Below are 14,808 nucleotides of genomic sequence, written 5' to 3'. Positions count from 1 at the left end.
GAGCGGGCCGGGGCCGGCACCCTGGCCTCGCCCCGCTCGGAGCGCGCTCCCTGTGCCTCGTTTCCCTCTCCCCGCAGGACGGTCCCGCTGCCAAGAGGATGGCCGTGACCCTGGAGCAGGCCCAGCGGGTGGGCTGTACCTGCGTGAAAGCGCTCCTCAGGTTCGCCTTCATGGTCGCCAACAACCTGGTGGCTATTCCGTCCTACGTCTTGTACCTAATCGTGCTGCAGCCTCTGCGAGTGCTGGACAGTAAAAGCTTCTGGTACATCGAAGGAGTGTTATTTAAGTGGCTGTTAGCGATGGTGGCTTCCTGGGGCTGGTGGGCAGGATATACAGGTAAGAATGTCTTGTCAATTTGAAATGTATGAATATGAAGATGTAAATAATTGTTAAAACGCAGATGGCTTTGTATGGGGACGTGTAGGGGAATATGTAAGCGTAGTAGACACATAGGATCTTGTTCTTTCAGGTTTCTGATGCAGATGCTTTGTATTTCTGTACTGAGATGCTGAGTCTACTGGCACATTATTTTTAAATTGTAAGGACAAACTTACTGTGTGTTAAAGCAGAATTTCTTAGTGTTTTGTCTTGGCATAATCAGAAATAAGATTTTTCCTAGGTATCTTGATCACTTTGTTTTAGTGTTATGTGAAAAAGGTGCATCCTTCAAGAGTGTTGATCTGTACTGTGCGTGTAGCTGATAGAGCCAAACTTTTCTTTAAGTCTATGCGTCTCTAAATCATCTCCGCTTAAAACTATCAGGACACACGGGTAAGAAACTTGATACGAAGCTCATGTCAGAAGAGTGGGTCTTCTATTCCTTGCAACAGTGACTCTCTTTCCTGCTGCTTCAGAATGAAGGGGAACGGAGGGAACCTCTTTCATACCAACAGCGATACACAGTGTTACTTGACTGTATGGCTCTTGGTGTACTTTTAGCAGAGTTAATTATAGAATCTGTAGGGTTTTTCCCCTCTGCATGCTTGCTTTGCAGTTATGATTGAACTTAATTTTGCTTGTTAGTATTCATAGGGTCATCAGGGTGATGGATTGAATTGAAATACTAAGGAAGGCTCTAGTCTTGTCCTTAAATGCACTGATTTTCATCCTGGTTGCTGCACTTTGTGCAAGATAACAGCCATCAGTTCTTTGTATGTGCTTAGACCTTGGAAAGGGGAAGACTTGAGTCTACTGAGGGCAAAATATGAACAGCCCTCCTAAAATTCCTTCCCTCTCTTCTGCCCAGGCTGTGTCCACAGGTCTTGTCCATGTAAAGAAGGAAAAATAAAAAAGGAATGGCAGCACACAGCTCTGGAGTCTGGTCAGACTCCTGCTTAGTCAGAAAGTCAGTGTTGACGCAGATGGAGCAATCTCTCTTTGTTAGGCTACAAGGGCTGAGGCTTCTGTGATAATGTGCCTTTTGATACGCTGTTGTGTGCCTTTCCGAGACACACAGAGTTTCTGTGGATACTCTAGGTGAGCTTCCAGTTCTTCAGGAGGTGGTGGCAGCAGCAAGCTAGGTTCTGGTCTCTTGGGCTAGAACTGTCACAAGGTTGCATTGCTTCAAAATTGCCTTGCCTGGTACAGCTCAAGCTTTTCCAGTTACACTGTTTTAAAAATCTTTTGGTGCGTTTATACGTGCTCATTGAAAGAAGTCCACATAGTGTTTGCAGTGGCAGGTGTGTTTCTGAAAGTCTGCTCTGTGTTTAAAGCACAAAGGCCTTCTTCCGCAAGGAAGGAGCGACTTCCAAGGTGTCTTGTGTGCTCTAAATTGGAAATGGGAGAAATGTGCGGGCATAGTGGTAATGTTAAAGTCATACAGCAGGTGACCCTGGGGATTTGCTGTGCATCTTGAACGTGCTAGTTAAAATTCAAGCCATTCTCCCATGGTGATAATGGCTGTCAATTTTTGAAAGTGGTTTCCTTGGGACAGTTTTATTGCTGACTGCAGAACTGCGTGGTTTATTTTGCCTATCGCTTGGAAAGCGGTCTCAGCATGACCTGCGTATCGTAGAGTCTTCCCGAAGCGGCTGTTGATCCGTGTTGCTGATGCGTCTTGACGATTTGAAATCCTTTGCTTTACAGTCTTGAAATGTCTTTGTGTGTTTGTTTGAAGTATCGCTTACCAACAGCTACACAGGATTGTTTTCTGGGGTGGTGTATGGGTAAGGAGGCCCTGCTTTTTTTGCTTTACCCTACAAAGCACGGCTTTTGTTTTGGGGAAGGTTTTAAGCAAACGCTTGAACAAAGTCTCAGCGTAAATAGATTTTATTTCATATGAAGACATTAACATGTTTTATACTGAAAGCTACAAACCAGCAAGAAGAGCTTATTTCTTGGTACGTTCTTTCTTTACGTTTTTCAGTGCTCACCACCACGTGTGGAACAAACCTGGAAAGCGTATCTTTCTTGCCTCAGCACATGTAGACAGAGTAATTTGTGTCTGTTTCCAGATTGATGGATTTATAAAAGACTGTCTCTGGGTCCCCTCTTCTTACAGTACAGCAGAACTAATTCAGTGCTGAAATACTACCGTAGTAGAGTCAGTGTCTAAGACATGCAGTGCTGCGTCTGAAAGAGAGACTGCTCCAGAATTCTTCTGTTTTCAGTTCCAAAAACTAAGTTAAAGATACGCTTCAGTATGTTGCATCTTTGTAAATGCAAATTTTTTTTGGTAAAAAAAAAAAAAAGTAAATGCAAGATAGTAGGTATGTATGGGTTCACTGAGATGATCAGGGGTGTTTTCTTCTGAGTATCGAAGTAGTTGGTGAGTTTTGGGGTTTTTTTGCTTCTTGACTGAGAGGGTAACCAGTTAAATAAGTTTATTTGTCTTTTAATTGGAAGTAGTGTTCCGCTTCACTTGTGTTGAAAGCATGTTTCACTTTTTTAATTTCTCTACTTTTTCCCCTTCCAAGCCTGGTTCATCTGCTGGGTGAGAAGTGACATAAACCATTTGTAATTAGGGACTTAAACTCAGCCTGCAAAGTAGATTCAGGGCAGGGTCTTTTTAATTTTTTTCCCCTTTAAGTTTGTATGTACTGTGTAGGAGACAACTCAACACCCAATGAAGAAAATACGTTGGGTGCTAGGTTTTCCTTCTGGGCTTTGCTGCTGTTGCGTAATTGTTGGTGTACTTGATTGAATAAAGCTGGGAAGGCTGAGGAAGACTCACGAACTAGGTCTGGCCTCCTCCCCACCCCCGCATAAACTTTCCTTTTGTGCTAGGATCCTGGAGGAGGATTTGTTACAGAAATTCCATGAGCTTGTGTCTCTGTCGGCAGCTCTAATCTGTGCTTTTTGATAAACGTCGGTGTTTCCGTTTGCAGATGCACTTCATGTTATGTAAAGAGATAATGTATAACTGGACAAGCCAAATCAAGGGAGGAATGGGGAAGAGAAGTTGTAAAGGTCACTCTCCGTTCCCTAATCTTTTTCTTCTTAAGATGCGAGTATGAGAGGGAACTTGGGCATAATTGGTTGCCTTTGATTTCTAAAGGGCAGAGGATGATAAATATCTGTGTTGTTCTCTTGAACTCTATAGTGTTTCTTATGAAAACTGTGTCTTTTTATGAAGAATATTCAGATAGTCTAGCTATGTTATTTTATTTTTATATGCTTTCAGAAAGGCCGCCTTAACTCTGCTAAGCCTTTTTCTTTTTTTAAGGCTTTTTGTGTACATGTATTGCTGTCGATGTAGGAGCTGTTCACTTAGGATACACGGAATCTGCATATTAGTGCAATTTGAAAGGCACCTTTGAATAACACTTATAAATATTTCCCTGCATTTGTTGGAAGATGCGTTCTAAAAAAAGCGAACTCGAGTGTGCTTGATCCTTTGTTGCAAGTACCCTTTTTTTCCTATACTGTAATGTGTCATTTAATATACAAGTAAACCAGAAACCACTAAATAGTGCAGTAGATGGAATGGGAGGGAGATGGAGCATCTCTGTGGGGGTGAGTTTCTGATGACCTCCTGCTCACCTACTAAAATTAGTTTTAAAGCAACTATCTTCTAGATTTGAACTTCTTTGGACAAGTAACTATTGCAGACTGAAGTTTAATATCCCTGTACCTAATCAAATTCCTAAATATAGGACTGGTAGAGAGAAGCTTGCTTTGCTTAAGTGGGCTTAGACAAAGTGTTTTGTTGTCTTCTGCGGTGGCGATGCAGAAGTTAGCGTTAGCCTGTGGTAGCATTGTTGCCGGCTTGCAACAGCGGAGGAATGGGTTAGCAACGCAGTCCTGATGCTAACCTCGAGCAACGCTCTCCTCTGCAGAGCTCGGCCTCGCTGTCGGGAGGTCTGGTGGTGTGTGCCCAGGCTGGTGGCAACCGCCGGCGCTCACAGCACCCGGGGAGAGAAGCGTTGCATGTGGTCAGCAGGGTTGTGTGCCTCTTGGGGAGGGGGTTTCCTTGGGAGTTGTGCTTGGGGTGTTTCATACTCCAGCAGCGAAGAGGACAGTTCGATACAGCCTTCTGTTTCAGCCTCTTTCCAACGCACACAGCCTTGTAGTAACGTTGGACAGGTTGGTGAGGTGATGAAAGGAAGAGTAATACACCTCTGCCACCACACACAGGAAAGTCTTAGTGGCGTGAGTGCGCTTGCTGGTGTGACGATGCAGTGCTTAATAGAAAGGGAACTAATCCTATGGTATTGCCTGTTACAGTTCTGTGTCAGCCAGGATGGTGGCATTTAAATAGTGTGTGTAAGAATATTCCAGTTTTGTCCGATGAGGAGAATTTCCCTTTCTTCCTCCTTTGTTATTCAGCCAAGTAGAGTAAAACTGGTATTTGGATTTTTAGTTGTGTCCCCCCTTCTCTTCCCTCAAGTGATTTAAAATTTATTGGCTGATTTATACATATGATTAAATAGTGACCACTCCCTGATTTTTTTTTTTAGCATACTTTTTTTTTCTCTCTAATTCAGAATCTTGTTTCCATTTCATCACTCAACAGCTCCAACTCCTTGAATCGTCTAAGAATGCAAATATTTTTGTTTCCAGAACTGTAAAAGATACAGGTGGAGTTGCTGTGACAACACTTCCTGGGCGCAGACAGCGTGCGCTGCCTGCGCTGCTTCTCGTGACGAGTTGGCCCCTCTCCTCGGGCAGGAAGTGCAGCAGAAGCTGGAGAACAGAACATGAGATAAAGTAAATTTTTTGTGCCAAATAAGGCAGGAGGTGTTATTTCAGGACACCTACTGTGCATCTAACCCTGCCGTTGTTTTCTACCCTCCTCTGTCCCCACAGTATAATTTCACTGGCAATATTTAGGTTTCTGGGACTGTTCACCACCCCCTTGAGGAGTGGGCAGGCAGGGGTGTGAGGGAAGCACTGGGGTTTTTATGATCAGGCAGTGTGTGAAATGGAGAAGCAAAATTGTTGTTGTTTTTTTGTTTTCTTTGAATATGCAGAAATACCTGATGTGACTCTGTAGGTTTGGATAGCAGAGTACCACACAGGAAATTTTAGTTTGTGCTGTGCCTGTGTCTTGAGAGCATAGGTAATCCCTGGCTTAAACGCCGCTTTCTCTGCTGTGCGTGACTTAGGCCTAGGTTATGCTGAGATCAAGCTGGGATCTTTGCATTTATTTCGCTGTTCGTTAGAGGAAGTTTGTGTGTAATTTGTGAGCTGTGTTGATAAGAAAAGGTCAGAGTTGAATGAGCTGGGGACATTGGGGCTATTTCTACTACGGCCTCAGAGCAAAGGCTCGTTGTGCCCTTGCGTAAGAGGAGGTAAGGAGTACAGTGAACTTGCTGTCAACTTCTTTGTGCAAGTGATCTGACTGTTGGTAAAGAATGCTGTACAGTGACGCTTGTCCTGTTTTAAATAATATGTAAAATCACACCAAGATATTCCCATCTCTCCTTTTTGAACATGAGTTACAGGCTTTACCGTACTTCTTTGCAGTTCCTCTAATGTCAGCAATATGTCAAGAGCAGTAAAGCTTATCTTTCATTTTCATTTAACCGTAGAGGATCATTCCAAAACATTAGGTATTGAAATGCTCTATGAACTTTATTTTTAGAAGGTACTGCCTTCTGGCACAAAACTTAGAGTAAAAGCACACACTGTTGGTTTTCTGCAAGTGATATTTTTGTTTGTTGCTATTTATGTCGTTCTTTTCTTTTTTTCTTAGAGTGGGTTAGTCTCTGCTCCTATTTCACCTACTGTGGATAGTACAAAAACTGTTGTAAGCATTCCAAATCTGTCACAGCTGCCTAAGGATAGTAAAGATGAAATTATTTGGGATACCTATACCGAAACGTGTGATGATTTACTTTGAAGTCCAGGAATGGCTGTGGGTTAGCTTATGTGCTAACAGCCAAAGGAAGACAAGGTTTGGGGAATTCTGGGTTCTATTGCTGCTTATGGCTGTTTTTTCTATTTTTAGAATGTGTTTTCATCCCTCCTGGTTCTCCTGGGCCTTTGTTTTTAGCATGTCCATTCACGCTAGTCATCTTCCTTCTCTCTTTGCAGCTGGTTGCGTGCCTGAAAGGATATGACTAAGAATACCTGAGAGATGTGTCTCTCTTCTCTGTACCTTTTCTTGTTCTTTTTCTTGATGGTGGGTTTTTAGGAACCATGTGAAATAATTGCAAGAAAGCTTTTGTCCAGCTCTGAGAAAAAAAAACAAACAACCAAACCAAACAAACGTAGGGAGTTAAATTCTTTGTCTGAAAATTCTTGGTGGAGTATATGAAGGAGGAATTTATTTCCTCTTTGACAGTGTGATTGTGTCTGTATTGGAATATGTCAGTGATGATGCCTTTATGTCAGAAATGCAATTTCTCATTCTCATTTAATATAACTGCATAGAAATTTTAGAGCTTTTCAAGAAAATGGGAGAAGAAAATTGGATGGGAAATGTGGGTAAAACCCATGTTCTCTGTCATTTTGTTCTGAGACTTCTTTTAGAATGCAGCAAATGAATCGAATATATCCCTTTCCCTTTCTCTGTCAGGTGTGTGCGAGGGACAGAGGAGTCTTGCCAAAGGTTACTTTGGCAAAGTTTAAGCTGCTGAAAACAGGATCTTAAATATGGAAGAGTTGTGCAACCTTAATTAGACAGGGCAGTTATATTCCATAAAGGATTTACTATAAGCTTAGCGGTGTGACTTTCCAGCGTGAACTGCGCCAAAATGCAGCTCCAAGATATGTAATCTGCTGGCGTTTGTTACAGCGGAGTATAAACTCTAGCGCTTGAGATGACGTGTCCGATGCAGGATTGCGTAGGCATGTAACTGCACTGCTGGTGCAGTCACCGCAGTCGAGAGGATAGTTCAGCCGTTCGTATGTGCAGTTACTGAAATAAACAAGGCTGATATGCTTGCATTCCTCAAACTCTGGCGTGACACCAGCGAGGGATTCTGCGTATGAGGCTGTAAGGTTTTTGGGTTTTTTTTCCCCTCTCCCTACAGGCATATCAAGCTGGGAGTGTCACTGCAGAAAGCCAGTGCCAGCCTCTCAGATTTATCCTAGCACTGCTGCTTCAGTTTTATTGGCTAAATATTTTAATGATTGTGTGCTGATCTGGATCACACTGAAACTACCCACCCCCCTTTTTTGCTAGGTGACTTATAAAACACAGTCCCTAACCCAGTTCATTTTGCTGGTGTGAAAGGAGATGGGTACAAATAGCAAATGGAAAGAGGAAGGAGCTGTGTCTTTTGGTGTCAGTGTAACGTATTTAATGTATTTGTGGAATTACTACTTACGGCCCCAATTTGAGAGCAGCCCTGTGCAGGATGGGGCCTCTAGTATGTGAATAAAATGTGACTGAAGTAGACTTCTTCACCTTCTCTTACTACTTTGTTGACTGGTTAGTGCAGCTTAGACTGGACAAGTGGCTTCTGCAAATTTCCTTTAGAGAAGACAACTAAGGGTAGGGTGAGAACAACAGCTTATCATAACTTGAAAATGGGTTGATGCAGGAATTAAAAGGACCAGTGTTCATTTTGATGAAAGCTTAGCAGTGGGCTTCCTCTAAAGTTTTGTGTGCATACTGTTTGGGGTTGGCAGCTACAGAGACCGTTGTAAAGAACTTCAAAACTACTTAAGCTGTACCTCTATTATGATGAAAGGCTGAGAGAATTGGGCTTGTTCAGCCTGGAGAAGAGAAGGCTCCGGGGAGACCTTATAGCACCTTCCAGTACCTGAAGGGGCCAACAAGGTAGCTGAGGGGGACTTTTTACAAGGGCCTGTAGTGACAGGACAAGGGGTAATGGGTTTAAATTGAAAGTGGGGAGGTTTAGATTGGATATCAGGAAGAAGTTCTTCCAGGAGAGGGTGGTGAGACACTGGAACAGGTTGCCCAGAGAAGCTGTGGATGCCCCATCCCTGGGAGTGTTCAAGGCCAGGCTGGATGAGGCTTTGAGCAACCTGGTCTAGTGGAAGGTGTCCGGGCCCATGGCAGGGGGGGTGGAACTAGATGGTCTTTAAAGGTCCCTTCCAACCCAAACTGTTTTGTGGTTCTATGAGTAGCCAACAAATGCAGAAATTGTTCAGAGTTGAGCAGACTAAAGTAGTAAGTATTTAAGTGAAGTGTCAGTTTAGGAAAGAGATTTGGATCATGGTAGAGAGCTTAGGGAGAGTTTTGGCTCAGTGCACAACTATACATTCTGTTAAAAAATACCTGAAAAACGAGGTGGTAAATAATATTAAAAATATCAGTTGCTCAACTTTGGACTTTGTTGGTTTTGTCTCAGTTGTTTTAAAGTTATTGAAGAGTTAAAAAGGGGCTCTAAGAGGGTCAACATCTTCCTTAGTGCAAGCTGAAATCCAATCAGAACAATTTCATTCACAGCCAAACTTGAATTGGAGCAGAGTTGAACAACCTGGTGATTGTTTCCAGAGCAGAAGAGATGCAATCTCTCTGCCTCTGTGTAAAGGAGGAAGGGACTTTTAGTGTCATTGGTAGGTAGAAAATTGAAGTCTTAAGAATTTACTAAGACATCTGTGCTTGGGGTTTTTGTTTGCTTTTCCTTTTCACAAATACTGACTTTGCAGGATAGTGTCAATGGTGTTACTTCTTTTGAGTCACACAACATAATCTGAAAACTTCTTGTTTAAATGTTACAGTTCTAAAAGGTAAGGAATTGTCCCTATTTAAGGAGTCTAAGCTAGTTTAAACTAGCTTGGAGGATCACCTCAGTTTTTGTAATTTAAGTAAAGGGGGAGAGGAAAGATTAATAGCTTTATTGCTGGTTCTTATGTAGAACTAATAATAGAAATGGTGTTCTCAGAGCAAGGGCCAGCATTGCTGCTGTTCGGGAGGTCGCAGGTTCTGGAAGGCTGAATCATTAGGACAATGGCATGAGTGCTTGGGGGGGAGTGGTTTTGGTAGCAAAAAAGGAGGATTTTGTCTCTATTTTTTTCAATTTTGTTTCATTAGTTTTCTAGCATCTCAAAGTTAGAAGCATGTGAAAGTCTCTAGTGTCTCTGCTTGCTTGCCAGAACTGGGGAAAAAATATTAAGAATATGTGGTTTTGGTTAATTTAAGGATCAGTTTGTTTGAGTGTGGTGTTTAGGGTAGGCCGTTGAACACTATTTTCATGTAATGTGGTGACCTGGGTGTTTTATTATCGATGTAGCTAAAAGTGACAGTGTTTTTAGCATAGTTCCCTGATGGGATTAAACTACTTGTTTCACAGCTATTCTTTCTCTCACCCCTCACACACTTCTGATTTGCTGCCTTGCAAATCTGTCTCAGATTGACCAGATGGTTCAGATTTCAGACATGATGGTGTTCTGGTGGAAGGAAGTTCTGTGAAAACCGGCAGCTGAGCAGAGGAGAGACCCAAATTAGTGCCTCAGCTGCGGGCAGCGCAGGCAGATTTGGCCACTGTATGTCCTGTTTGACATCGGCACATCCAACCAGTGTGCGTCGAGGGCTTTGGGTGTGCCACGGTGCCGGCATATCTTGTCCAGCCCGTTGAGGAGAAGGAGGTTAGGCAATGAGTTTTTGGGAAGTCAGGCTTTGTTACTTCTGCTGCTTCTGGAGCAACGTTAATCTGGCGGTGGCAGGCGGTGGATGAAGCAGCATCCTTTCCTTTAGATGATGTTTAGTCTACCTTGCTTGTCATAGCCTTTTAGATCTGAAAGACATAAGCAGACAAGTGTTTAGCCTTAACATTAGGAAAAAGGATAAGGTGGTAGAAGAACTTAAACTTGTTTTTAACACTTTGTGTATAACAAAGGAGGTGACGTAGCCTCCTAGAAGGAGGACTGGAAGAGCATCAACCTGACTGAAACTCTCAAGAGAGAGCAGTGATGCTGAGATTACTGTAGGCAGGGCAGAGCCAAAGAAAGTCAGTTGTGAACCTGACCCAGGGGCATGTAGAAACATGAGGCTCAAAGTATATTTGAGTGTACTTGGGGAGACCTGAGGGAGAGCAACAGTGTGGGTGGTAAGCAGGAGAAGAGCCTGTCAAGAAGGGTGCTGTACCGCTGGGTAGCATGCACGAAGGCATTGCGTTAGAAATATGGCCTCTTGAGTTTTGTACCTGAACCTCTTGTTTTGATATGCATAAATATATATAGATGGCCTGGCAAAACTCCAACTTTGGTAACTGCCAGTTTCCTTTCCAAATGCATTCTTGTTTCATATCCATTTTTATTTCCTCTGCTTGTCTCTGGCATAAAATTCAGTTGCTGTTCCTCCTAGCAACAGCTTTGCTTGGAAATAAATATCATCATAGCCTGTGTATACACTAATGTAATGTGAAGGACCGAAGAAGTTCGGTTTACATTGGTAAAAATGCTTTCGGTTCATGTGTCTGTTAAGCCTCTTGCATGCAGTGGATTACATGAAAACAAACAGATGAATATATTTTTTTGTGTTTTAAACTCTTCTGTCCGTATCATTGAAGTTAATACTTCAGTCTTCTAACCTATTAACGTAGGAAGGGAATGGGACAACAGCAGGTCTTTGCCCAGTTAATTCTATTGTCTTGGGTGGTTTAAAGATTGTTTGATGCTTACTTTGGCCTTCTGGAGTTTGACAAGATTGTTCCAGGCTGGAGAACCACTTTTGTCCTTCGTCTGTTTCAGTGGGAGAAAATACTGCCACATGCTCTTTTTTTTTTCCCTTTATTGCTTACCTTTGTGAATGTTTTAACAGCCTGCTAAACTTCAAAAGCTAAAATGCAGAGCTGAGTTCACGTAACCGCGAGTAGCGTCGCTGTGCGTCACTGTAGGGAGGCTACGGGTTGTTCGGTGTGGCTGCTGTGGCGAAGAAAGCAGCATAGCAGGTGGCTCGCTCCTTCCTTTTCCAGTGGCGTTACCACCCTTTCCTGACGCTTTGCAAAAACAATGTGGTAAATCTGAGGGTCGGGTCACTCACTGGGTTTGCTTTGAGGCAGGGTTTCTTTGAGCCAAGTACGGAGGATTTAGTTGGGTGGGTGAATTGGATGTTTGAAATGTATTGACCAAAGCTCTTACACTGTGGGAATGTTACACTTTTGTAGCCTGGATAAATTTGGTTTTTGCTTAGTTTTCTTTTTCTTTGAGGAAAGAGTAATTTCTAACACTCTTGGCAAGTGCTTCATGAGTAAGCCAAGGCACTTGTAGCCACAGATCACGACAAGCATTATGTAAAGTGCTTACAGTGCCTGTTGCTACCCACGGGCTTCCGACTATTCACATTAATCAGTTAATTGTAAAGTGGAATCTTGAGATTCATAATATCTTCTTGCATTTGTGGCACACTTGCTGTATATGAAATGAAGAAGTCACAACTCTGTTGTTCAACCCCTTTACGGGTGCTCTCCAGAGAAACTGCTCTGCAGTGAAGTACTGTTCTTAATTTAAGTAGTCTGGAGTCTGTTTTTCTGGTTTTGTTCCCCCAACATTTGTCTGCTGTCACTTTTACCATTTGTTCCCAGTGTATAGGAAAACTTTTTGATCTGAGATGTGGATTTTTTTTTTTTTTTAATTTGAGGAGGGAGAAGAGAGAGGAAGAGAAGCCTCAATTACTGTCATTGCAGAAGCATATTGCAAAATTCGGATCTGGGTATTTCATTGAAAGGTGAATATTTCATTGAATATTAGTCTGTGTGCTGGGGATTAAGGGTAGGTGTTGGAGCAAGCCATTCAGAATGTTTGAGTAAACTTGTATCAAGTGTGATCATTTTATGTCAGGAAAAAGTACTACTGTCCCAGCAAGACTGTCAGCCACAAATCTAAGGTATTTTTTCTGGTTGTCAGCAGGTGTAAGAGGATTATTTGTTTCATAATAGTAACAGTTGCTGGAGAGCTAAACTTTTTTAAAATTAGGAACAGTAAACTTTCGGCTGGTGCTTTGAGGTACATCAGCTAGAATAATCAAATAAGAGAGGCTGTCTTTGTCTTGTTAATTACTTCATTTGTGATAGCCTGAGAATGCCATGAAAGGTGTCGCTTCTGATTTATGATGATGGACTTCTTATTGGCAACTTGAAACATGGCCACACACTATAAGAGTCACTGGATGGGCATAGGATAACCTGGGGTGAACTTAAATATGGTAAGATGCTGTTGGCTGGAATCATTTGCTGTGTCATATGAGCAAAAGTACTAGCTGAAGTTCCTGGCTAGAACTACTGTCATTCATTTTCCTGCATGCTTTTCAAACATACTGTGGCCTCGTGTTGCAATAATGGGACTTGCATAAACAGAAACATAAAACTGAATATAGAAAAATGCTGTTATTTTCATCTGCATCATTAGCTTATTATTGGTTTAGGATTAACTTATTTTGATTAAATTTGTGGTAACTGAATGTAATTTCCCCCTAGCCTTTATAAAATCCCTTATTTGAAAAAACTGAGCATGGAATCTAAGAAGTCCGAGGGGAGGTGTTTTTACCGTCTTGTTCATGTTGTAACTTCTTTGTCATAAAGACCGTTGTTTGTAGCATGCGTGAGAAGTTTAATAAGGTCCTTGAAGCCTAATGGTGCAAACACTTAAGGCTTCTTTAAAAAGATTTGTCCTTCTGCTTCCTTGCATCTGTATCCAGTTATTTTTTGATTCTTTGCATGCCTTTCGTTATTAAGTTTTCCCTTCCACACTGCAACTTGAAATGTCCAATGATTTGGTTCAGTGTTGTGGTACGTGGCAACGCTAACCCGCTGGAACTGGGGGGTGGTGCGGAGGTGCATGGGGAGAGGCGAGAAAAACGCTGCCACTGTTTGATTAGTAGCCAGTTTAATTGCTTGAAGATACTGATTTTTAGACTATGCTACTTCTGCAATCTCAAAATACACTGCTTGAATATGTGTTTCAGTTCTTATGATCGTTCAGGTGCTCTGTGGTTCTGTTTTTTCTGTCCAGAGTTGACTGAGTTGAAGAGGTTTAAATGGTCAGTGTCTTTCAAGCAGAGACAAGCTCCTCAGTTCTGAGGTGACTGTAGGGAGACTGTAAATAAATGCACAGAATGGCCTTTTGCCTTTCCTGTGTAGGCCATTTGTCAAAGCTAATCTAAAAGTAGAGTGTTTTCCACGTGCATCTGACACTACTTTTATAAGATGATTGTTTGTACTCTATCATGAGCTGGGCTGAAAAGCATCAGCTGTATAACGAGATGGCATCAGCAGCATTTTGTAGTAACTTAGGCAAGACCTGGAAAGTATGAAGAGGTAACTGTGAGGTAACTCAGTTTCATTTAGCTAAGCATAAGGTAATGACCAGAGCTGGGATGTAGGCGTGGGCTTACCACATTCAGAATCTTGGTTTCCAGTAATAGTACTGTTGGTTTTCGTGACTTGAACCTTTAGCCAGTGATTAAAGTCATGCAATTTCCTTGTGTTAGGAGGCAAAATTGGTGAAGATCCATTGATTTTTTTTTTTTTTAAATCAATATGACTTACTTAAAGGACATATGCAAAATCATGTTTCTCTGAACACTGGTAAAATAGTTTCCTTGCTCAGTAGTGTAATTATGTTTTCTGTTTTTTAACCTAGCACATCTTCTGAAAAGCATAGTCTTAGTTCTTACCTGTAGTCACTCTGGCAGCTTTTCTTTATGTACTGTTTTGGCTGTAACCCCTTGTCTGCACCCAGACCTGGTTGGTACAGTTCTAGAGCGAAGCAGTTGAATGCTCAGCGGCTGATGAAGCCTTTTCACAGTCCTATTTAATTAAGCTTGGTATGTAGGGAGAGATGAATGTGAGAGTTTAAAACAAGTTCCACATTTTTTTTGAAGTAACGTTTGCTCACTTCCAGCCCTGTTGCAGTTTTCGGCTTCCTCTAATAGATAAACCTCAAGGCACTTCAGAGAATTTCATGGGTACCAGAAAACCCTTGATAAGTTACCAGTCTAGCTATGATGTTAAGTGCACCACAACAATGTGTTTTATCAGTGTCCTATGAGAAATTGCTCTCCCTCTTTATGCAATCCAGTGCCAATTTTCTGCAATCTGCATGTCTTTTACCTGAAAGAGCCTCTTCTGTAGCCCTCTGAAAAGTTTCTTGTCCCAAAATATACAGTAACTTAAAACTTGCAATTAAAAGTGGAAATGAGACGTCCAGCTCATGTCTTTCCATTGCTAGCTAACCTCTTTGTTTCCTTATGCAGTGGGTAATAACTACATTTTATTGAGTTCCTCGGCTGTCCCCAGAAAGGCTTGATATTCCATGGTCTTGGGAGATTTGTTGTAAGATTGCTGAATACGTCGTTATTTCTGCAGCATCTGGGAAAACATCTGAAAAACTTGTAGCTGCTCTGGTTTCCTTGAAATGATAGAGGAAGCTTGCAACCTACAAATCTTCAAAAGGAGTGGAAATGGCCATCTCTTCCTGGGCAGATTCATTGCTACTTGTCACCAATTAACC

The 14,808-nt window shown here is 42.1% G+C and overlaps 1 protein-coding gene across 1 annotated transcript in view; it reads left to right on the top strand.

The window, feature by feature from the left end:
* The first annotated feature begins 13 nt into the window (after positions 1-13).
* Positions 14-14,808, top strand: part of LPGAT1 (lysophosphatidylglycerol acyltransferase 1) — a 45,468-nt gene continuing 30,673 nt past the window's right edge. Inside the window, exon 1 of the mRNA XM_010146878.1 lies at positions 14-336. Coding sequence (XP_010145180.1) covers positions 99-336 — 238 coding nt within the window. The 5' untranslated portion in view covers positions 14-98. The remainder of the gene's footprint in view (positions 337-14,808) is intronic.

This window comes from Eurypyga helias, unplaced genomic scaffold (genome assembly GCF_000690775.1).
Source record: "Eurypyga helias isolate BGI_N326 unplaced genomic scaffold, ASM69077v1 scaffold31502, whole genome shotgun sequence".
Lineage (NCBI taxonomy): Eukaryota > Metazoa > Chordata > Aves > Eurypygiformes > Eurypygidae > Eurypyga > Eurypyga helias.
This window is presented reverse-complemented; position numbering and strand designations above follow the sequence as displayed.